The 24,186-nt window shown below is 40.7% G+C and overlaps 1 protein-coding gene across 3 annotated transcripts; it reads left to right on the top strand.

The window, feature by feature from the left end:
• Positions 1-41: 41 nt before the first annotated feature.
• Positions 42-24,186, top strand: fam131c (family with sequence similarity 131 member C). 3 transcript variants are annotated; one of them, XM_054799763.1, is made up of 7 exons: positions 42-115; positions 5,981-6,057; positions 9,103-9,158; positions 12,453-12,537; positions 18,162-18,395; positions 19,989-20,078; positions 22,329-24,186. In XM_054799763.1, exons 2-7 carry the CDS (start codon positions 6,027-6,029, stop codon positions 22,613-22,615), a joined length of 783 nt encoding a protein of 260 aa, XP_054655738.1. In that variant the 5' UTR covers positions 42-115; positions 5,981-6,026; the 3' UTR covers positions 22,616-24,186. The 3 variants fall into 3 exon arrangements, with proteins under 3 accessions (XP_054655738.1, XP_054655740.1, XP_054655739.1); XM_054799765.1 differs by lacking the exon at positions 42-115 and adding an exon at positions 8,862-9,027 and having other exon boundaries at positions 2,183-6,057; XM_054799764.1 differs by lacking the exon at positions 42-115 and having other exon boundaries at positions 2,183-6,057; positions 22,332-24,186.

The following is a 24,186-nucleotide window of genomic DNA, read 5'->3' as shown; positions in this document are numbered from 1 at the left end:
CCTATAAAGGGATTGCAGGAGTCCTCCACGCTGCTGTGCGACTCAAGAAAAACACAGCAGAGTGATTTCCTTTGACAGAAAGGAGAAATGCATATTGTTATTCTTCGGTGGTGAGGTACGTCATCTGTGCTCTCAGTGCCATTTGTAATTTTCTAATAACGTCTGCTGTGTAATTTTGTAAATACATATTTCATGTCGCAACTGCTGGCTATCCATGTTGGTCCTCTCCAATTACTATTCTTAATGTCAAGTTTGCAACGTCTTATTTATCATTTATAATTCTTTCTAATTTCAAGATACATCTTATTTCAGTTCACCTTTTGGCTCTGAAGGGTTTTTATGTGTATCAGCAGCACCATTTCCAGTCTATTGCCTAACATGTTAATATGTAAATCCTAATCACTCTAATTTGATGAGAAGCTTTCAAAAGGAGCATTATCTTGGTTGCTATGGGAACAGGACTCTCATCATAGTTGGAGGCAAGAATGCTGTTGCTGGGGGCTGTGTATGTTAGAAAAGTGAATGATTACAAGTAGTTTATAGAAACAATGCTTTATTAAATAATTAGCAGAGTAGGTGAGCGGGAGCGCTCTTTCATTTTCAGCCAGGAGATGGGTTCAGGTGAAATGAAACGGGGTCCAGGTACCTGTAGACTGCGGAAACTATCCTGTCTGACTTATTTTTCAATTATTATGTCTGACTTATTCTTCAATACATTTGGAAAAAACTAATTTGTTGTGAGTCTTTCTTCCTTCTCATAAGAGATTAAAAAACACGCAAAGGGGAGGTGAAATTGGCTTAATTAATTTTCCAAAGTGGTCCTTTGACCTTTAGGAGGTTGTGGAGAATTTAATCTCCAACATAACACATTGTATGTGAGAAGTCTATGTGTGTAATTTTTTAATTTTACTTCACAGGACTTGCCTCGGGCCGCACGGTGGTCTAGTGGTTAGCACAGGGGTGGGCAAACTTTTTGACTCGCGGGCCGCATTGAGTTAAAAAAATTGTCCGGGGGCCAGACTATATATTTGATACATGCACGTTATTTTACGTTTATAATTCTGACAGTCCACCTGGAATTACAGTGTCATACAATCTACTATATGTGCTTGTGTCCCTTTTTTCAGGAGCACTTCAAACATCAGACCACATAAAACAACAATTGAATTTTACATTTTTTTTCTACTGAATTAAGGATGTGATACACAATGTGAACTATGAACGCTGAAACATTGACTATTAAATAATATGTGAACGTCCCTCCTTTTTTACTTCCCAGACATGGTAGTGGGTAGGTTAAATTGTGTGTCACATATTTTTTGACTTGTGTTTGTTTGGTACCATGGGCGAGGTAGTTGTTTGGATCGCTGTATGTGAAAAGCTATTTAAACCATCACAAGGTTGTCTAAGATTGACTGACTCTGACTACTTGCCAGCTTGTATGTTAAAGGTTTAAATACTTTGGAAGCAACTGGCGGGCCGGATTCAAACGCTTGTGAAAGCATGTGGCCCCCGAGCCAAAGTTTGCCCACCCCTGGGTTAGCATGTTGGCCACACAGTCACAGCCAGGAGATCGGAAAGACCTGGGTTCAAATCTCCGCTGGGCATTTTTGTGTGGAGTTTGCATGTTCTCCCCGTGGGTTTTCTCCGGGTACTCCGGTTTCCTCCCACATTCCAAAAACATGCATGTTAGGTTAATTGGCGACTTTAAATTATCCATAAGTGTGAATGGTTGTTTGTCTATATGTGCCCTGCGATTGGCTGGCGACCAGTCAAGGATGTACACCGCCTATTGCCCGAAGTTAGCTGGGACAGGCTCCAGCATACCCCCGCGACCCTAATGAGGATAAGCGGCATAGAAAATGGATGGATGGAAGACTTGCCCCTGTGCGCAGTATTTATTACAGCTATATGATTCTTTTTTCCCCTTTTCTTATACATTAGGCTAGTCATACCTTCATTTATTCAAAATAACTTTCACAGAACGGACAGCGTTGTTAAAAGTCAGGCTTTGCTACACATCCAACTCTTTCTTTGTCAGCTACAGACGTACGAACTGTAAGTTTGAAGTTGCTGTTGCTGTTGAAGTTGCTGTTAAAATGTGACTGTAATGTTAACCCTGTGGCTGACATAGCTGTGCTACTGCTGCTAAAGTTTGTGTCCTCCTGTCCCACTCCTTAATGTTGCATTGTTGTATGTGATATGTAGCATCCATTGGACAACCTCATTTATTGAAAAATAACTCAATGTAGACTTTATATACATACACACTCGGAAAAAAAAATCTTCTAATTAGAGATTTCCTTGATTGACTTTTGGTTAAATTAATGATTAAATAATGAACATTTTTTAAAGGGATAGAAGAAATCTTATCGGGGTAACACTTTACAATAAGGTACACAAAATTACAGTAGTTAATGAGGAACAAACCTACATAACCCAAACTCTAACCACTACTCATTAGTTAGTCATTACTCCATTGCTTCTTCAGTAACTACTCTAAATTTATGTTTTATAAATTTATTGGACTCTTCATGTTGGTTGAAGACATTTCACCTTTAATCCAAAAGACTTCTTCAGTTCTAGATTTTAGGTGTGGAGTTCCCCTCCTCATATGTCGATGGTGGCCGTGTCCCCTGGGGATGGTCACCACGGGCTGTTGTTGTGGTGGTCGGTGTGGCCCGTGAACGTACAGTAACAATCTTCGGGGGAGAGATTGTCACGCTCTGTGTCTGTCACTCTGCTGCCGCCTGTCTGCCTTCTGCTTGCGGTGCACTCCGTTCTGCGGAGGCGGAGGCTCCTGAGCACACCTGCAAGCAATTACTTGGGACCTTCTTAAGCAAGGCAGCAGCGTTACCTCCTTGCCAGATTGTACCTCCTAATTACCTGTTACCTGCTTCCCGCTTAGTGCGGCTCCTGTACATTTTCCCTGCTTTCTGGTCCCTGTATATTCTTACTGTGAGTTTTTGCCTTGACCTGCTATTAAGCTACGTTGCGCTGTACGCTTCCTGCTTGGGTTTGCCCGCAGTGTTTTTTTGTTGTATTAGTGCTAGTTATTTTCCTGTCAGCCTTTTGCTGTCAGCGTTTTCTGTTTTGATTTGTGTTGTACTTTCTCTCTCGTGGACACCCTCTGTTATTATTAAATATTTTTGTTACTAATTTTTTGTCGGTGTTCCTCTGCACAGGGATCCACTCTATTATTGGCGTGCACCAATCGTGACAGAGATGTCAAGACATGACTTTAAGTAGATGATAGGGGATGGCATAAACCTCCTTCTCTGTTCAGAGAGGGCCTTTCAAGTTTGACGTAGATGGCACCTCTCAAACCTGTGGTCCTCCCGATCCAAAATATGGATGTCATCGTCCTCAAAGGAATGTCCTTTTGGAAATGCAAATGATCGTCTGAATCTAGTCCTGAAGAAACTGCCCTTATGCCATATGTTTGTGTGGCAAAGGGATTTGCGGATTCTTAGATTGTACTGAATTCTATTTCCATGCCAGTTGTGTATTGAGCCAATCAGCACTGGCCAGAAGTCTGCATGGCTGTAGCTCAACTTTCCACAGCTGATGTCATATACAGTACTTCTTTAGACAGCAAACTAGTTGAGACTGAATCAACAGCACCTCTGCTGGCTGCAGACATGTAGTGCACTTCATTTTGCCTTAATTGCTTGAAGACATGATTAATAGGGGTGTAACGATTCACCACTACATTGATGTATTGTTTTATATATCTGTTATCCAACTACATCGATCTGTGTTCAGCAATTGCCATTCCGGATGACATATATCGATCTAACATAGTTTAAAATGTAATCAATCGATTGCATCGATACTATTTAATAAAGCATTGGATTTAAGCACGGCAGGCTTTATATGAATGTGTGTGTTTGTTTAGCACTTTTAATGATAAAGACGTTAAACGTTACAAGTGTAACAGTTTGATTTGGCCTAAGTTGATGGACCACATCAAGTCTTACAAGTGCTTCGAAAGTTAAGTCCAACCGTAAGCCTTTCAAACTCATGAAGATAAAAGGTATGTTGGATATGAATTGACTAATATCTGCAGATTAAATTTTGTTAAAATCTGTTTTGCACCGGAATTTGTGTGTACGTGCAATGTGTAGTGTGGTGTGGGCACTGCGGTATCAAATTTGCTCTAACTTCAATACTTCACTTGATTTAATTCAACCTGTTAATTCATTCATTGTTAATTCAACCTGAAGTGTTGGTTGCACTTGATTCAAATAAAATGTGAATGCATTTGCCATTAATTGTTGATTACTTGTTTTTTTCATATCCACAATTAATGTATACCTGATTCCCTTACGGGAATCTACGAAACTTCACCTGCACTGTCCAGTATCCAGGTATTTATTTCACAGTCACACTGGTTTAATTATTGGCTAAAAAGTTACTGAATTGATTTAAAGTTACTGAATCGTTTCGGACTGTATCGTTGAATGAACCAATATCGTCCCTGAATCATGTCGGCAACCATGAATCGTTTATACGAAACGAATTGTTATTAAAACGAATCGTTACACCCCTAATGAGTAATCAACAATTAAAATCAGTTAGACACAACATAACATCTGTTTGAGTCCCACCGCCAACAATAACACTACTGTGTTTTTTCTCATTATTTAAAACAAGGCATGTTATATAAATAAACTCACTATTATCTTTACCATTAGACATTCTTTATCCTTTTTTCCCCTCTTAGAAAATGGTAATATGTATGGCTGTCAAAAATGGCACGTAAGTAATTTATTTCATTAATTCATTTTTATTTTTTTGTGTTATTAACACATACGTATCATGGCAAGGCACGGCTGTCTGTTATGACGATTGAGGCGGCACAGTGGAGCTCCCCACAGTCACACAGAGTCTGACAGTTTTATAACTTCATTGTGACTTGAACACATCAACAGCAGTGCAATTCCAACACCATCTATGTGTCTCCAACTGCAAACAAAAACGTCTCTAGTCCATTCATTGCAATGACACTTCCTCAATGTCAGTAGACAGACCGCGAGATGCATTCACAGACACTCTGAACATCAGCGGCTTTATTATTGGCGTATGTGTGGTCTAAATAAACAGAAATGCAAAGAAAAACAATAAGTGGATATTAGCATCACTCACTTTGTAACTCCTAATGTGGAAGTACAATTTGCTGCATTTAAGTATGCTCGGACATCCCAGAAAATTCACTCAAAACATGTGAATTAAACTTAAATGATGTGGTGTCTTTGAATGCAACTCCTCATTGTTCATAATAACAGTTAAAGTCTGATTAAAATATTCTGCTATTAAAGAAACCAGTGTTCGGTAAATAGATTTTCAGACGTGTGCCAACTCTTAACTTGATTTAAATTTTCAGTTAATTTGGCGCTGTTAATACATACAAATATATGTCATCCTGCTCTGTCATTTGTCTTTCTTCCAATCAAATACAGTAAAAATGGGCACATTTCCGACATAGTGTGACATGGTGATTAGTCATGATTAATTTTAAATTTGATTAATCTGATTAAAAATTGTAATCATTTGAAACTAAACTAAACAGCACTAAAAACAAAACAAAAGCACCCTTGTTGCTATTGACATGACAATGATTTTGTTGTTTTCACAGACTGAAAAAATAAAAGATGTTGTTGCACACACACTTTTTTTTTTATCTCACAGCTTCTCATCCGTCATGTGTGAGCAGGAGGAGGACAATAGAGATGTAGAGGGGAGGGGATTTGTTGGAGACGTCACCAAACGTGCATTAATACTTTCTCCTCATTTTCTGCCCCCTCTCTCTCGCTCTCTCTTTCTGTGTGTGTGTCATACAGAGAATAGATCAGCCTCCAGCTCATGTAGCTTTCACTATTACGCCCCCTTTACCCCCCACCCCATTTAACAGCATTTGGTCACCTCTCTCTGCTGACAGACTTCTTCTTCAACTCCTGCCTGTCTCTCTGTGATCCAGATCCGCGACTATGGGGACCAGATAACCGCCAGGCATTCCAGAGATCATGGGGAGCTGCCTCTGCAAAGCTCACAAAGGTCAGTGGCACGGTGCATGCGTGTCCTTGTATATGTGTGAATGTGTCTGGAAAAGTTTGACTGCTGCTTATCATGTCATCTGTGCAACACTGATTGGCATCGCTGATATCTCCAATGCAGAGCTGGAACGTCTGCACCCCCAAATCCAATCTGACAGGCACATTCATGACCTGAATCTATCATGGAATTGATGAGTGGGAAGCAATCCATCCCAAAAACTTATTTTCACCCATTATACCGCTGGGAGTCTTTGATGCGACCTAAAGGACAACAAATGGCTTCATGACATGATAAAGCCATCTAAAGCTCATCTTATTTGTATTGTGACGCTGCTCAAATGACTGATGTTTACTAAACAACATTCTCACTCAGGACCTTCCTTCTCTTATGAATGAGATCTGCTTCTTTGAGAGATATTTAACCATATTCCTTGCTGTCATGCAATATTAAACTGTGATGCACTCTGAAAAGATTTACACACATGAGCGCATAACAGGCAAATAGATATGAAAGCAGGTGTGTGTGTGTGTGTGTGTGTAAAACAGAAAAAAGATGGTAGGGTGGGAGAGTAGAGTTGAGAGTTGAATTACTGTATATAGTTTGAACAATTACTTGACTATTTAATTAGTATTTATTATAGTTATATTATATTTTAGTTTATTATTATTTGTGTTAAGTATTTAATGCTAAAATTGTATATAAGTATTATTAATTATTAATTACTTAATTTTTGTCTTCATATTTTTTGCAGCAACACAATAAAAAAAAAGTTTCCAGCTCTTGGTTTTGCAGCATATTCTAAAAAAATTAAAATAGAAATATAAACAAGCATATAATATTTCACTGTATACAATATAACATACCATGTAGCATATAGCTCATATACAGTGGTATATGAGCAGTGGTATGGTGTTTGCCCCCTTCCTGATTTCTTTTTTTTTGCATGTTTGTCACACTTAAATTTTTCATATCATCAAACAAATGTAAACATTAGTCAATGACAACACATCTGAACACAAATGAAACTTATTATTAAGGAAGAAAAAATATCCAAACCTACATGGCCTTGAGTGAAAAAGTGATTGCCCCCCTGTTGCCCCACCCCCAACCTGAGAAAGAAAGTAATTGAGATCTATCAGTCTGGAAAACGTTCTAAAGCCATTTCTAAAGCTTGGGACTCCAGCGAACCACAGTGAGAGCCATTATCCACGAATGGTGAAAACATGGAACAGTGGTGAACCTTCCCAGGAGTGGCCGGCCAACCAAAATTATCCCAAGAGTGCAGCGACGACTCATCCAAGAGGTCACAAAAGACCCCACAACAACATTAAAAACTGCAGGCTTCACTTGCTTCAGTTAAGGTCAGTGTTCATGTCTCCACCATAAGAAAGCCATGGGCAAAAACGGCCTGCATGGCAGAGTTTCAAGATGAAAACCACTGCTGAACAAAAAGAACATTAAGGCTCATCGCAATTTTGCCAGAAAACATCTTGATGATCCCCAAGACCTCTGGGAAAATACGAGACAAAAGTTGAACTTATTGGAAGACGTGTGTCCCATTACATCTGGCGTAGAAGTGACGCAGCATTTCAGGAAAACAACATCATACCAAGAGTAATATATGGTGGTGGTAGTGTGATGGTCTTTGGCTGTTTTGGTGCTTCAGGACCTAGAAGACTTACTGTGATAAATGGAACCACAAATTGTGCTGTCTCCCAAAAAATCCTGATGGAGAATGTCCAGCCATCTGTTCGTGACCTCAAGCTGAAACCAACTTGGGTTCTGCAGCAGGACAATGATCCAAAACACACCAGCAAGTGACTGAAGAAAAAGAAAATGAAGACTTTGGAGTGGTCTAGTCAAAGTACTGACCTGAATCCTACTGAGATGATGTAGCACCCTAAAAAGGCGGTTCATGCTGGAACACCCTCCATTTTGGCCGAGTTACCACAATTCTGCAAAGATGAGTGGGCCAAAATTCCTTCACAGCCTTGTAAGACACTCATTGCAAGTTAGCGCAAACGTTTGATTGCAGTTGTTGCTGCTAAGGGCGGCCCAACCAGTTATTAGGTTTAGGGGGCCATGCAGGTTTGTATTTTTTTCCCGCTTAATAAAAAGTTTCAAAACTTGTCTTAAGTTGTGTTGTCATTGACTAATATTGAAATTTGTTTGACGATTTGAAACATTTAAGTGTGACAACCATGCAAAAAAATAAATCAGGAAGGGGGCATACACGTTTTACACCACTGTATGATAATTATTTATCATTATAATGATGAAATGAAAATATATGTGTCTGGAGAGGTAAAATGAAATAATATAATAAAAATGCAACAGTGGTAATGGATAGGTAGATTATGATAAAGTAAATATCATTTAAAATGGATCAATTGGATATTTGTCTTTGGGTTCTGGCTGCACAATGACATACTGCACAAGTGCAAAGTACTTACTAAAAACAAAAAAAGCATTAAAGAGCAACATAAAATCAATTTAAAGGATAGATAGATATTCATAAATATGATATGACATTTTGGTGTCTTATATGTGAATATGAATTTAATGTTCATATTGGGTGTATGTACATGTATTTATATGTGTATTTGTGGCTGTTTTCTGATTTAAGTCAATAGAAGGGCATCACTTGCCTCCTGTTGCTGTAGCGTTGCCATAGCAACAACCGATTGTCTTGATGCCACTTCTCAGGGGAAACCCTCTGTGTGTGCGTGTGTGTGTGTTCACTGACCTTTTTAACGTTAATTCCCATTTGCACTTGTCATTCATTTGCGACTCATCACCATCAGTTGCAAATTAAGTTGGCAGCGAGGACCAAAGCCAAGATATGCATGCCAAGAGGCTCCAGTTTCATGGATGTTTGAGGATTCAACGGTCTCTCGTCTCATCTAAAGTGGGCCTCGCTTGACCCCTGGCCTTGAAAATAAATAGAAAGAAAGCGGTTGTGTTATGAAGGTCCTGAGCTCACACTCAAGCTGAATTGGAGAACCAGCAATCTAATACCAGTGCTTGTGTATGATTTCCCCATAGAGCTCCACTATCCCATGACAGTGATACATGAGGGTCACCCTGCAGACCCCACCAAGGTCAGTAAATTATCAAAGAAGTCATCCTTTTTCATTTTTGTTTTAGGTTGTTAGGTCGAAAACACTTCACTTTGGCCTCAGGCACCAATAGAGTGGGGAAAATAATAATAAATAATAATAATAATAATATTTTATCCCCTGCCCTCCTTACAAAGACATGGACACTGCATAATTGTGTTGGTATGTCCTGATTTATTTTGAGGTAGAATATCAACAAAAAAGTATGAAATAAATATTATAAATGAATTTGTATTTGATCGAGAGAAATAAGTATTTGATCAAGCAAAACGTGGCTTAGTACTTGGTGGAGAAACCTTTGTTAGCAAGAGCAGAAGTCACACAGGCACATCTAAGGAGGGATTTTGGTCCACTCGTCTTTACAGATACTCCCCAAATGCTGAAGATTTTGAGGTTGTCACTTGGCAACTCCAAGTTTCTGTTCCCTCCACATATTTTCCATGGGATTAAGGTCTGGAGACTGGCCGGGCCACTCCAGCATCTTAGTGTGCTTCTTCTTGAGCCACTCCTTTGTTGGCCTGCACTATGTTTTGGGGCACTGTTGTGCAGTGCTGCCTACGACCCAGCTTTAGTGTTCTGGCTGAGGTCAGCAGGTTGTCACCCAAGATTCTACAGGACACAGACTGGTCTGGATTTTTTTGTAAATATTCTGTAAATATTGTATAAAATACAGTGAAGTTATGGACTGCTCATGAAAGGGGTAAACTTACAAAATTTGCATTGGATCGAATGATTGCTTTATGTGGTCACTGTGGGTATACAGTATATGGTGTTATTCCATAAGCATCAACATTTGTATCATATACAATACATTCTTCAACTATGGCATGATCTCATGCCACATCTCATGACCAAATTACTTGAAATTTTGGAAGGCAAACACAGCACAGTTCAGATGTACAGTAGCTGGTCATGTTATCATTATCTGTGAAGTATAATCCGCAAGAATATTAACTATATTACTATATTACTATATTATATATTGACAATATCACATACAGTATATACTGTAAATATATACTGTATATGTACCATATAGGTTAACCCCTGGTGGTGTAATGCTTCTGCCTTTCAGAGAGCATGGGTTTGTTTTCTTTATATTAGACTGACATATGTATGTGTGCTTTAAATCAAATTAAAAGTGCCAGCCTGGCTGGCCCAGCTAATTGCCAATAATTATGTGTTGCATTCATACATTTCACTACTTTAAGTAAGACCTCGAAAAGAACCTCAAAAAAAAAAAAAAAAATTACCAAAGGAGAAAAGTAAATTTGATTATTTTCTTGGTAATGTTCTGGCTTCCAATAAAGTACTGTAATGTACTTTTCTTTCCCTTGTTGACTCGAAAGGACGTTCATGGCAAAAGCTCTGCTGATGATACTAGAAATTTGATCTATTTTGGTGCTTTCCTGACTACGCTAACCGCTGAAGTTCAAAGCGGTTGCCTAGCAACAATGTCAAACACAAAGCGAAATGATACTGGCCCTGGAAATACGGATTTAAAACCAGAAATAGGGCCAGTCTGGCGGTCGGATAGTACAATGTTGCTTGCGCGCTGCTCTTAAGGAAGCTAAAAACCCTATGGAAGAAAATAGAGCATTATGCAAGGATGTCAGGGTTCTACAGGATGATATCAAGGCACTGTTGGAAGATAATGCTGGCTTAAGCGCTGCTCTCAAGGAGGTTAAAAAAACCTATGGCAGAAAATACAGCATTATGTAGCGATATCAGTGTTCTACAGGATGATATGAAAGCACTATTGGAGGATAATGCTGCCTGAACTATATGAAGCATTCAATGTAAGCTGCATGTTTGAAATAAATTAAACCATAACCATAACCTCCAAGTAGAGAAGCATCTTGATTTGTATGGAGAAACACAAGTATTTTAGGCAACTCATTAATCAATAAAGGGTTAGGCCAAGATACAGTATTTTAGACAAGGCCCTTTTCTGTTTCAGCAGGACTGTACCCCAGTGTACAAAGCAAGCTTGGATGAGTTTGGTGTGGAAGAAGCTTATCAAACACATTTTAGAATGAACTACCACAGAGATCATGAGCCAGTAGGCCGTCTCTCAGGTCCAGCATGAATTTAAAAAATCCCAGACACACAGTCCTGTAGAAAGTAAAAACAAAAGAAGATATAATAACTCCACATTTTCACTTCCTTTAGATGTCCTAGTACTTTTGTCTAGAGCAGGGGTCTTCATTTAAAATTGAGTAACGTCTGTTTATGACATTTTTTTTCACAGCGAAGGTCTGAATCTTATTTTGCCTTAAATTGCATCAAACAGATTAGCTCATACGGATATCACATGTAATGAAACCCTGCACATCACCCTACAACTTATTTTGGCACCTAAATTGCACTTAAAAGAAAACAGGACCAAATTTCACAAAAATAATAAGTTTGACTCTACAAACAATGAATGAACACAAGATGCTTATTTTTCTGTTAAATAAAACTGCACCAGTTTCTCTGAAAAAATAATATTAAAATTATTAAATCAATGTAATAAGTGTCTTTAACAGACAAGCTGCAACAGCACATTCTCTTAAAGTTTCACATTTTTTTTGTTATTGTTGTAGCTGACATTGGGATTTGCCGGAATTTGTCACACAATTCCTCTTCTTGTTTACCTTTGAGTAAGGTCTCTGCAGCAAAAGCACTCCTTCCTTCACAACTCTCCCATCAGTGAAAGATGTTTTGTTTTGCACCAATATCCATACAATCCTAAGTGATGACTCATTTGCATGTTGCTGTGCTATAAATGAATGTGCTATGACCCCCGTAGATTTTTCATACTGGGATCTTATTTTCCTCGCTCTCACATCAGACTTGGGTGGATACTTCCCCTCGAACGATGTGTGTTTTGTCAAGTTGTCGCGTCACATTTGCACTTTTGAGCAGCTACAGTCTCAGAGCATTCAGATTCTAGAAGAAGGAACATATATTGGTCCGTCCATTCACTTTTAAATGTTTACTTTTCTTCATCAACTTTTCTTACTTTTGAGCAAGCCATGTTTCTCATTCGAGGATTTAGCGGCATAGAAAATGGATGGATGGTTCTCATTCTCTCGGCACGTAAACAAACGATTTCGTTGGCTCATTTTAAGTGAGGTCACTTTGTTTGCTGTCACGTAACCGTAATAATTGAAGTAATTACACCCACAAACTGCCGCAGGAATCGGTCTGCGAGAATGATCATACGTTAGCTTGGGCTGAAAATGCCATTCTCCATATGATGTACTGCTGTGTTTTCTATTACCTGTGCAGGATGGCCAGGCTCCGTCAAATGGCACAGCCGCAGATAAAAGCGAGCACTATGGAATTGGCGAGCTGGCCACCTCCTCTCTGTTAGGTGAGACTGCATGGGCGCGCGCACACACACACACACACAAAACACAACAACAAGCTGTGCTTCACTGTGACTCAACATAGCAATTATATTAGTAGCCATGGGAGGTTGGCAATAGGGATGAGCAAGTACACTACTATCTGTATCTGCATTTATATCTGTTCACTCATCTAAATTGTCCGTATCTGTACTCGGAGTGGGCAGGGCATAAAGCGAAAGTTGGCTTGGTTTCCCGGAAATGGGTGGGGCTTAAATCTATACATTATTTTAAGTCTGAAATTGACATGGATTGATCAGAAGTTGCTATATTTATTGTTTATTATTCAGCTACGTGTGTATGTGTGTAAGTGATCTGTAAGACCTTATTATTTCATTATTTTTTGTAATGATCTGTATGAAGTTGGTGATTCATGCAAACAGTGATGGCATGAGGGAAATAATCTATAATCTCTCAGCCTTCTTCACTGTATTTTTCTCAAAAGGACCGCGTTCAGTACCACAAGCAAAGTTTTCCAACTGACTTCATCGCACCAGCCAAATTATAAGCTAGCAAAAAGAAACCCGGCAGTGACTGACGCACGAGCCGTATACAGCTGTCTTGTGAAATGCACCACCTGACTTGCGGCTGGAAATGCGAACCAAACACTGACATTGGTCATACAGGGAACGAACAGCCTGAATTAGCTGGTCCGATACCCCATACTTCCTGAATACTCTCCACAGAATTCCTCAGGAAACACGGTTGAATGTCTTCTCAAAGTCCACAAAACACATGTAGACTGCTTGAGCAAACTGCCATGCACCCTCAAGGACCCTACTGAGCGTGGAGAGCTGGTCCACAGTTCCACGACCAGGACAAAACCCACACTGCTCCTCCTGAATCCGAGATTCAACTATCCGTTGCATCCTCCTCTCCAGAACCCCTGAATAGACCTTACCAAGGAGGCTGAGGAGTGTGATTCCACGATAGTTGGAACACAGACTCGTGAGTCGTGTCAACCAAGACACGCCCACAGCATCCAGAGCCTTAAGGAACGGATCTCATCCACACTGGGGCCCCAGAGATAGGAGATCCCACTGTGGAGTCCCCAGGCTCTGCTTCCTCATAGGAAGAAGTGTCGGTGGGATTGAGGAGGTCTTTGAAGTATTCCCTCCACCGATCCACAGCATCTCGAGTCCAGGTCAGCAGCACGCCATCACCACCATACACCGTGTTGACTGTGCACTGTTTCCCCCTCCTGAGATGCCGGATGGTGGTTCAGAACCTCTTCAAAGTTGTCCAGAAGTCGTTCTCCATGGCTTCTCCGAACTCCTCCCATGTCTGAGTTTTTGCCTCAGCGACTGCCAGAGACGCAGACCGCTTGGCGTGTCAATACCTGTCAGCTGCTTCCGGAGTCCTATGAGCCAAAAGGGCCCGATAGGACTCCTTCAGCTTGACGGCATCCCTCATCATTGGTGTCCACCAACGGGTTCTGGGATTACCGCTATGACAGGCACCGACCACCTTACGGCCACAGCTCCAATCACCTGCCTCGACAATGGCGGCATGGAACATGGTCCATTCAGACTCAATGTCCGCCGTCTCCCTCGGAACATGGTCAAAGGTCTCCCGGAGGTGGGAGTTGAAACTCCTTCTGAGAAGGGACTCTGCCAGTCGTTCCCAGCAGACCCTCACAATACGTTTGGATCTTCCAGGTCTGACCAGCATCGTCCCCCACCATCGGAGCCAACTTACCACCAGGTGGTGATTGGTTGATAGCTCCGCTCCTCTCTTCACAAAAACATACTAAAACATTTGGCAAAACATAAAACATATGGCCGCAAGTCCGATGATATGACCACAAAGTAAATCCTTGAGATGCGGCCGAGGGTGTCCTGGTGCCAAGTGCACATGTGGACACTCTTATGCTTGAACATAGTGTTTGCTATCGACAATCTGTGATGAGCACAGAAGTCCAATAACAAAACACCGCTCGGGTTCAGCTCAGAGGGGCCGTTCCTCCCAATCACGCCTCTCCAGGTCTCACTGTTGCTGCCAACGTGAGCCTTGAGTCCTCCAGCAGAACAAGGCAATCCCGTGGGGGAGCACTCTCCAGTACTCCCTCTACAGCAGGGGTGGGCAATTATTTTTCCCAAGGGGCCAAATGAGAAGCAGAAAATATTGTGGCGAGCCGGGCCAAAAGTTTGTACTGCACTCTGGCTATTAATTTTATTTCTACTTTGAAACCAGTAAATGGCATTGTTTACTCAAGCTGGTAAGAGTATGTGTCATTATGAGGTAATGTGAAAGTGAGGTTGTTTTCCAAAAATTAATTTATTCAGTGAAATTCTCCAAAACAATGGTAAATGTGAAACATTTGTTACTCTTTTTCAGTCACATTAACCCCAAAATGGGTTTTGATTCCAACTTTCTATTAAGTCACCACAATCTGCCAAATATCATGAACAAGATATGTCACAATATTACTGCCAAACTGTGCAAAAAAAGTAAAAGTGAACACATTTGATTGTTTCTTTTTGTTCAGTGAGAGAAATCTAGCCTCTGTTGAGCTTTAACCAGTGCATCAAAGTCAGGTTGAATGTCTGAGGTAGAGATGCGAAGTACACCTGACAGATGATCATCATTGAGTGAGGATCTGTACCTGCATTTGGTGAATTCATTACTGAGAATGTATGTTCACATATGTAGGTAGATCCAAAAAGAACCAACGTCTTCTGAGCATGTTTCCTTATGTTTGGAAAGTTCTCCTCCTTGAGAGATGAATAGAACTCCAGCAGTGATGCAGACTTAAAGTGCTCTGTCAGTACTGTATCAGACTGCAGGTCAATGAGCTCCAGTTGTACATCACTGGGTGCATTATACCTGTACACAGTGCATGCATAGGGAGAGGAAATCAGGTGCATTTCATCCTCAATGCCTTGAAAACTCACGGTGCAGTTCTCCTAACATGGATGAGTACCCGCAGAGGTGACCAGCTGATAGTTTGACTTCTTTTAGGGTTTGCATGTGAGTGAGAGCGTTGTTCTCAAGTTGACTTGAAAGAAACTGCAACTTTCTCATGAAAGAGAGTTCTGTCACTTTATCTTGAATCTGTTTCAAAAGTCTGACTTTCCTGTTAGATTCAGACAATCATCAGTAGTGACACCTACCAGTCTGTCCCATTTCAGTCCAAGCTTGTCCATGCATGCGTTTACCTCCTTGAACAGATCACTCCCTGTTGTTGTTGCTTTCACTGGTCTCATTGCTGCTAGCTCCTCTGTAATCTTCAAGTCCCGTGTTATTCCTCGGAAAAATACAAGTAATTGGGCAGTGTCGCAGCTCTCATCCAAAGCCCAGGAGAAAAAGTAAAAACTTTCCACTCCACTTTTGAGTTGAAGTTCGAAATTCTCCGCGATGTCCTCTACCCTTCTGGTCTGGGTTCGCCTGGACAGCGGGACTTTCTCAAATGCTTCTTTATACTCCGGACATATTAGCGCTGCAGAATCCACCAAGCACTCACCCTCTTACCCTCACCCAAGCACTCACAATGGCAACAGTTTTTAGCGATTTTGTGAGCTATTACAAAGTTGGTCTTGGTCGCTTCGTCCCGGGCTGCGTGTAGCTTGGTAAAATATCTCTGTTGTTTTGCTAGCTTTGCTAGCAAATCTTCGGATGTTCCCCCTCTCTCAGCCTCAGTCAAGTTTCTGTATTTCTCCGCGTGTTTTGTGTCATAATTCAGACTCAAATTGTACTCCTTAAACACGGCGATCTGCTCACCGTAAACTAAAAACATGGGGTTTACCCCTGGCTTCAGAAAATAAATATTTGACGTATGTACGTACACTGATATAAATAAACAGGCTTCAAAGTAAAAGCATTGCCGTGTTAGTCCACACATTATGTAAAATTTGAAACGAGGTTTTATTTTCTTAATTCCAAGCAACCCTTAAAATGCCCAGGTCTGCTCTAGAGACTCCAAAGAGGCTGGGTATTCTGAACTGCTGTTCGGCGCATAAGCGCAAACCACAGTCAAGAGCTAGCTTCTGTAGCCGAGGATCGGACCACCAAGGGCTGCCGCCTTCGGCTGCCACCCAGCTCACTCTACACCAGACCCCTTTGCCCCCCCCCTGTGAGTGGTGAGCTCATTGGAGGGGGGGGATCCATGTCGTCTCTTCGGGCTGTTCCGCCAGACGCTCGCCATCATGACCCTCCTCCAGGGTTTCATGCTCGTATTCAGCAAAAATGCATTATCCGTAACGGATACTCGTTTATAATGAGTATCCGGTGCATCCCTAGTTGGTAATGTCATTTACTTTCTTTTTTGTGCTCTTTTGCTCATACAAATATTTCAAGAAACAGCACAAGCAGTTGATGTTTACAAAGTAAAAGGAAGAAGAGTCCTGAGCTAACTAACTCTTCTTTCTTTTGTGAGTACATTGCCTGTACTCAACCAGCTATGTTTCTGTCAACTATTAACCCTTTCATCAGTTATTATCTATTATGACTGTTATATAAATTACTTTCGGTGACAAGAACCTTGACTTCTGTTTTACCAAATTGTTATATTACATTATCCTTTTGGAATACAGGAAGTGAACAAATGTATTGCAATTGATGTGAAACGGATGGGGGGCAAAATTAAATAAGCTTTGCTTCTTCCTACTCCTTTTTGGACATGTAGATCTGTGAACTGTAATATGTGATGTATTCCAATGCAACTTGTATGTTCAAAATAAGCATGTTCAAAATAAATTAAACCATTACCACATATGCAGGATATTCAGAGACAATGAGATAAATAATCAGGCACACAAATACTGCCTTCCCATTCAAGTATTATGACCACTAATATATATATATATATATATATATATATATATATATATATATATATATATATACATACACACACACACACATATACATACATACATACACATATATACATACACACACACACACACATATATATGTAACCCGCACTGTTTCGCACTGCCTGGGGCTCGAACACAGGACCTTCGGAATGGGAGGCGAGAGCGCTGACCACACGGCCAAAAGCCTTGACTGCGTGTTCAGCGCAGCCCTCAAGGCAGAGGGAGTGAGGTTTACCAACGTACACTTGCACAACCTCACTGTCTGGCATCCGTTACATATATATACACACATATACAGTATACACACATACATACATATATATATATACACACACACACACATATATACACACACAAATACATACATACGTATATACATATATACATACACATACACACATACACACAGTATTAATTCAGCAGAAAAATTTTATTGATCCGATTACAAATTTTAATCTAATTTGTCAGCCCTAGTTTTAATATATCAAGTTCTTTCAGCCTCTGCTTCATATTCTGTACATCACACTTGTTCATTCACGAGGTGGACCTTTTCTCCCATCCGGCCTAAGGTGCTGTTTCACCCATATTCTCAATTTAAAATCACATTTAGATCAAAGAGTTGTGTCAACCACATGCACATCTTCCCACCCCTGCTTTACAACACTCATCTTTCAAGAATTTCCTTCAAATTCACTCCTATTTCCTTTGTCTGCCAGGCACTTTATCAAGATATATCCCTCCATCTCCTCCTCCACCCTGCTGTTTCTATTTAGGTCTGGTGGCCACGATAAAGGAACACATCACCAAGCCGACAGCCATGGCCCAAGGAAGAGTTGCTCACCTGATTGAGTGGAAAGGCTGGGGAGGAGGAGGCGGGGTAGGAGGAAGAGGCGGCGGCAAGGCTGGAGGAGGCGGAAGCTGGGGGGCGGTGGGCGCCGAGCTGCAGGAAGACGAACAATTTTACTCCCAAATGACGGATGAGATCAAGGAAGCTCGCTTTGCTGCTGGTGAGTCACAGGAGGGAATTGAATTAATCAAAAAAACATCCCTCTGGACATTAGGATTGATTCACCAGTAGGGTCGTAACAATGTTATTACATTTGTTCCTTGGCGTGAGTGTTTGCACCTACGCACAACTGAGTGTGCAACTACTCCTAATTAACATTGGTAACACCAGTGCAGAGGAACAACAGTCCATATGATAACAACAAATATTTAGTAGGAACAAAAGTAGTCCTCCAAGGGAGTAAGAAGGTACAGCACAAATACCAGAGTCCAAAAAGGTAACAAACAAAAACTCTGAGAGCAAAAGGCTAACAGGGAAAATCTAACAATACTGTGGAACGGAAAACACTGCTGGAAAAACCCAAGAAGACAGCACGTAGCCTTAGAGAATATACACAAAGCTGCTGGAAATACCGAGCAGGAAATATAACTCACAACCCGAACACTAAAAGCCAGAAAGCAGGGAAACAAGTACAGGAACCAAGCTGAGCGGTGAGCAGGTGAAGCTGGAGGTACAACCTGGCAACTGGGAATAGCTGCTGGCATGCTTAAGAGGATCAGGCATGTAATTGGTTGCAGGTGTGACCAGGAGTCTCTGCCTCAGCAGGACGGAGTGCACCGCAACCACAAGGCAGACAGGCGGCAGCAGAGCAACTGACACAGAATCGTAACACATTACATTTGAAGAAAGTCATAAATCAGGCCACACGGTGGCCGAGTGGTTAGATTAGTAGATTGCAATATATTGTCATAGTTTTTCTAGTTTGTCATTTTACTTTTCTTAAAAGTAAAGTTAAAATCACGTCTCATCTTGTTCTCATAGACCCAATCTCGTGTATCGTCTTGTCTCGTGACTGAGTGTCTCACGATACCCCTAGTGTTTACCTATGGTAATCAGGATGAGCTGGTCCGTGCCTGACTTTTCTTTAAAAAAAAAAAACTTGCTTAAAAGCGTTCTTAAAAGTAGACTTAAAAATATGCAGGTCCTAGTCAAAATGATGTTGGAATTTAGACAGAATTTTTAACATACACACTGTAACTATACACTTGTCCAATGTAATAAATGGCATATATCACATATAGCAAGGTAACATTAAGGAGCGGGACAGGAGAACAAAAACTTTAGCAACACAAATATAGCTGACATTTTAACAGCAACATCATTTTTGGTTAGCCTATTTGCTGAAGAAAACAAAATGATCAACAGCTCTAACATCTGTAGATGACTGACAGAGCTCCAGGCTTTACTTTAAGATGTGTACTGAAGCCTGTTGGTTTTTTTTTTTACAAGGCAGTCTTGTGTGATCTAGTTCGGGGAGGGTGGTATCCACAAGGAAGGAAGTTTTCCTTCCCAACTCAAAAGCAACCGTTCTCTCAAGAGACAAAAAAACAAACAATAAAAGACGCTCTATGGACACATATTATTGTTATAAGATCATTAAATGGTACATTTTGCCTAAAAGAGGACCTTTAAATGCTTGTAAGCTTTGTTTTGAGGTGCGTTGTTTTTGGGTTCAACCATGTACAATCAATAGCCTGTGGGATTAGTCGATTTGGTGAAAAACAACAGCTGTGTTTGTGTGCCTTCTTTGTAGGTGTGGCAGAGCAGTTTGCCTTGGCTGAGGCTGCTATGACCGTGTGGTCCATGAACGACAGCTTAGAGCAACCTTCTACCAGCTTGCATGGTTTGTCATCACTCACATTATTTCTTCCAAAAATGTTTCTTTTCTTTGTGATGGGACGATGGTTGATTGGGTTCAGAGTCCGCCGTCTCCACAGAGGTATCCTCTGCTGGTCACAATTCTCAAGCAGTATTCTTCAAAATGTCACTGATTATTTGTAGAAGTAAGAATCCTGTGATTTTGATTGAGCCACTACACTCTCACTACACACTTGAGACCAGTTGAAAAATTGCTAGAATTTACATTTTGCAAATTTGGATCTTAATGAGGTTTTAAGTAGAGCTACGATATGCAAAAACAAGAAGGGGGAGTGAGACAAAAAGCATTTTGAAAATTAATTTATTGAAAACAACAATTCAAACTGAAATATGCTGTTAATCAGCTGATCAAAACTTTAACACCATCACTCAAAAAATAACAAAAAACCAAAGTAGAGCAAAAAATGTTCTCAGTAGGACTCAGTAATGAGTAGCTCCACCGTTCTTGTTAATCACTTCAAAAATTGCTTTGGGCATGCTTGATAAGGCACCCAATTGGCCTTAGCCTAAATCTAGCCATCAGTTTCACTGGGTCGTGTTTCTTTCTAAATGTATCCACTTACATGTTCCACAATACTTAAAACAACTTTTGGTTCAGTATATAGCTCCATATCCTCTTAGACATATAACAAATACATTTTTCAAAGTCTGTAAAATCTATAAAGGAGACCTATTATACTAATTCCTGGGCCTTTGTATTGAGTTGTGGACTCCTATAGAGCAGCTACACACGATAACCACACAGAAAGCTTTCTAGATCTTCCAGACTCTGCACCTCTTCCTGCAGTGTTTTCTGCCTCCTGCCCAAATGGTTTGTGTAATTTACTCCACCCCCTGCCCTCCTCCAGGTACGCTTCCCGCCGAGCCCACTACGCTGTCATTGGTCACACTCCCTCCGCTAGCTGTATACACGCTCTATAATGCTACACAGACAACCGCTTTTGTCTGATTACTTACGCAAAATAAACACAGTTAGGACACAGATAAAGTGTTACTTACAGCTTGCTCTTCTGACTCTTCAACTCAACCAGGTAGCGTTGGAAAGGCATCGGACTTCAGCAACAGTTTGGCGATGTTCCAATGTTCACAAAACAGTCCCGTATGAAGTGCCGTTGACAGATGAGCATATTTGTCTCTTGCTGGCCGGGAATCAACCACTTCTGCCTGATGCTTGCCTCTTTAGATCACATTCAAATAAACATTTCCTGGGAGCCATACATGCTAACACGGTGAACAGAGCAGAGCGAAGCAGAGCAGGGGGAGGGAAGGCTTACAGCATGTGCCTGGACATGCCCATGTAAGGAAGTCCGGGTTGTGTTGACTCAGTGGAACTTGGTGTTAAAAAAAACTCTGTAAAACACAGTGCAAAGCCATCCAAAATTGCTTTCACGTCTCACTTCCAAATGATCTGATGTGTTGGCATTGTGTAACACGAGAATACAACATTGTAACATTTATTGTTCAGAAAAGATGAAAAGCATAAAAGAAATAGGTTGCAGGTCATTGAAGTTCAAAGCCTGAACTTCTATCTGATTGGAATAATCTTCCTCTATCTTTAAAGTCCATTACTGTACCTCTTTTTTATTTTAAGATCAAATTTATTTTTCCACTCACAAACCAGATGTTCCTGCTTTTAAAATTGTTTTCATGTTTTATTTGTTTTATTACCTCTAAATTGCTGTTGTATCTGTTGCTCCTGATGCTGCATTGTATTGAAATTGATTATGTGTATGTATATGAGCTGGTGATGGGTGTGGTGTAGGGGCTGTGGAAATGGTAGAGCAGTGTGTTTTTGTGTTTGTTGTGTAATATTGTGTATATTATGTATGTTTATGATGTTTTGTGTATCTGTGTTTGGACTCCCTCGAAAACGAGATGGTGCATCTCAAGGAGCTATTCTAAGTAAATTGATATTGAAAGCATGTGGCGCCAAACAATTTCTCCCCAAGCCAGAGCTTTTCTTTCTGTCACTCGCACACACCAGAGTGACCTGGCAAACTGAAAAAATGTCTCGAAAGTTGTTAGCAAGTTAGCAAACAACAGAGGATGAATTCTGCTATATTTAAGATAATGGTGATCAGTGAAGCTGGGTCATCATCACAAACTGTTTTTTCCAAATGCTGGTCTTGAAAAAGAGGGTTTGTCTCATATTCAGTGTCATCTCATATTCAGGTCGATACAGTATTTACCTGTCTCTTTTACTGTCTCTTCTCAGCAGCACAAAGCCCCTTCTTGTCTCACTTCCTGCTGGACGGTGGAAGCGTCGGCGTCCCGCAACACCTGTACAGCATCCATGCCCAGACATACAGTAACAGCCAGCTAACAGGCCTGGTGGCCCCCTCACAGCCACCACCACCACCAATGGCGTCCATTAGTCCAACGTCCATCAGACAGCAGGAGAGGATTTCTACCAGAACGGACAAATGCACTGTCACTGCAGAGGCCACCGTACGACACATAGACAGCAGCTCCTTGTCTGAGGATGATGTTTTTTATAATTAAAGTAGCTTAGCATTCCAAATATCTGGATTTGGGTACAGCACCAATGTGGTTAGCATGTTGGCCACACAGTCAGAAGATCTGGGTTTGAGTCTCCGTTTGGAGACACATCTCTGTGTGGAGTTTATATGTTCTCATGTTTGCGTGCGTGCGTGGATTTTCTCTGGGTACTCTGGCTTTCTCCCACATTCCAAAAACATACATGTTACTCTAAATTGTCCATAGGTATGAATGTGAGAGTGAATGGTTGTTTGTCTATATGTGCCCTGCGATTGTCTGGCGAACAGTCCAGGGTGTACACCGCCTCTCGCCCGAAGTTAGCTGGGATAGGCTTTGACATATGACCTTAGTGAGGATAAGCGGCATAGAAAATAAAAAATAGATGGATGGATGGGTTTAGCACCAGCAGTGACTAAAAAAACCCATCAAAACTCTTTCAATGGCCTTTAGATAAAAGACTTTGAAGAATATGTGTGAATGTATACAGCAGATGCTGAGCTACATTTAACTTTTCTATTGAGTGTACATCAGATAGCATACTATTTTCTTGTATGTTGAACTTAGAGGCAATCAGAAGTGTTGTAGATATCTTGGACTAAAACCACCTGTGTGATATGAGCTGGTTGTTTTCATCCACTAATCCTTCACACTGGCTCAATGAATAATTGTCATGGGCTGCCACTGTGGCATTCAATCACCAGCAAGATCAACATACACCATTTGAGATCTGAGAGAGAAGAGAAGAAGCCTTCGATATAAAGCCAATAATCTATTTGAGCTGCTGCGTACATGCAGTGTGTATTTCAACACGTACTGGACAGACATGTCATTGCTACCTGTCATAGTGACACTCTACCATCTTCTTGTGTCCTTTTGTTTCCACACCAAATAGAAGAATGGTGTTCGGATGAGTCGCTGAAAAGGTCAACAAAAGGCTGTGTGATGATGTCCATCATGGAAGAAAACCAGCAGAACCATCTACTGATTTGAGATGGCTTCATTGAATTATTGCACAACAACAGAATGGCCTTTTTAGGAGAGAACGATAACTCACTGGTGTCAGCGGTAATTGTCAGTCGTTGGCTGAAAGATTTGCACTTAATAGAGTAAGCTGACATCATTCGCCTACATTTTTATAGATAATACAAGTGTCAAAACCTTCAAGAGCAGGCAGTTATGGGTAGAGGACTCACACTGGGTAATTAAGTTGGTATAAAATGGGACACTTCACAATGTGACTTTATGAAGAAGTATGCTAAAAACAGAGAAATGTATGAGACAGCTGTGAGTGACAGCCATGAGCGCCAGTCCTCTTATTTGGGCTGAACAATTTTTATTAAATTTAATTTGTAATTGTGAAAAACAGACTTTTTTTACAATCTTTTCTTTTAAACCACTAAGGGTAACATACGCTCACCAGTTGTGTTCTTATATTGTTTTGTTTGCCGGTAACATACATACACAGGCATTAAGCATCAAACAATTATGAATAATTAGTTGTAATAATTTACAGGAATTCAGTCATAATATTATACATTACAACTTTATTCTGAATTCATGAATGCATGGTCTGT

The sequence above is a fragment of the Dunckerocampus dactyliophorus genome, chromosome 1 (assembly GCF_027744805.1).
Source record: "Dunckerocampus dactyliophorus isolate RoL2022-P2 chromosome 1, RoL_Ddac_1.1, whole genome shotgun sequence".
Taxonomy (NCBI): domain Eukaryota; kingdom Metazoa; phylum Chordata; class Actinopteri; order Syngnathiformes; family Syngnathidae; genus Dunckerocampus; species Dunckerocampus dactyliophorus.
The sequence above is the reverse complement of the archived record's forward strand: the minus strand, read 5'-3'. Positions and strand labels throughout refer to the sequence as shown.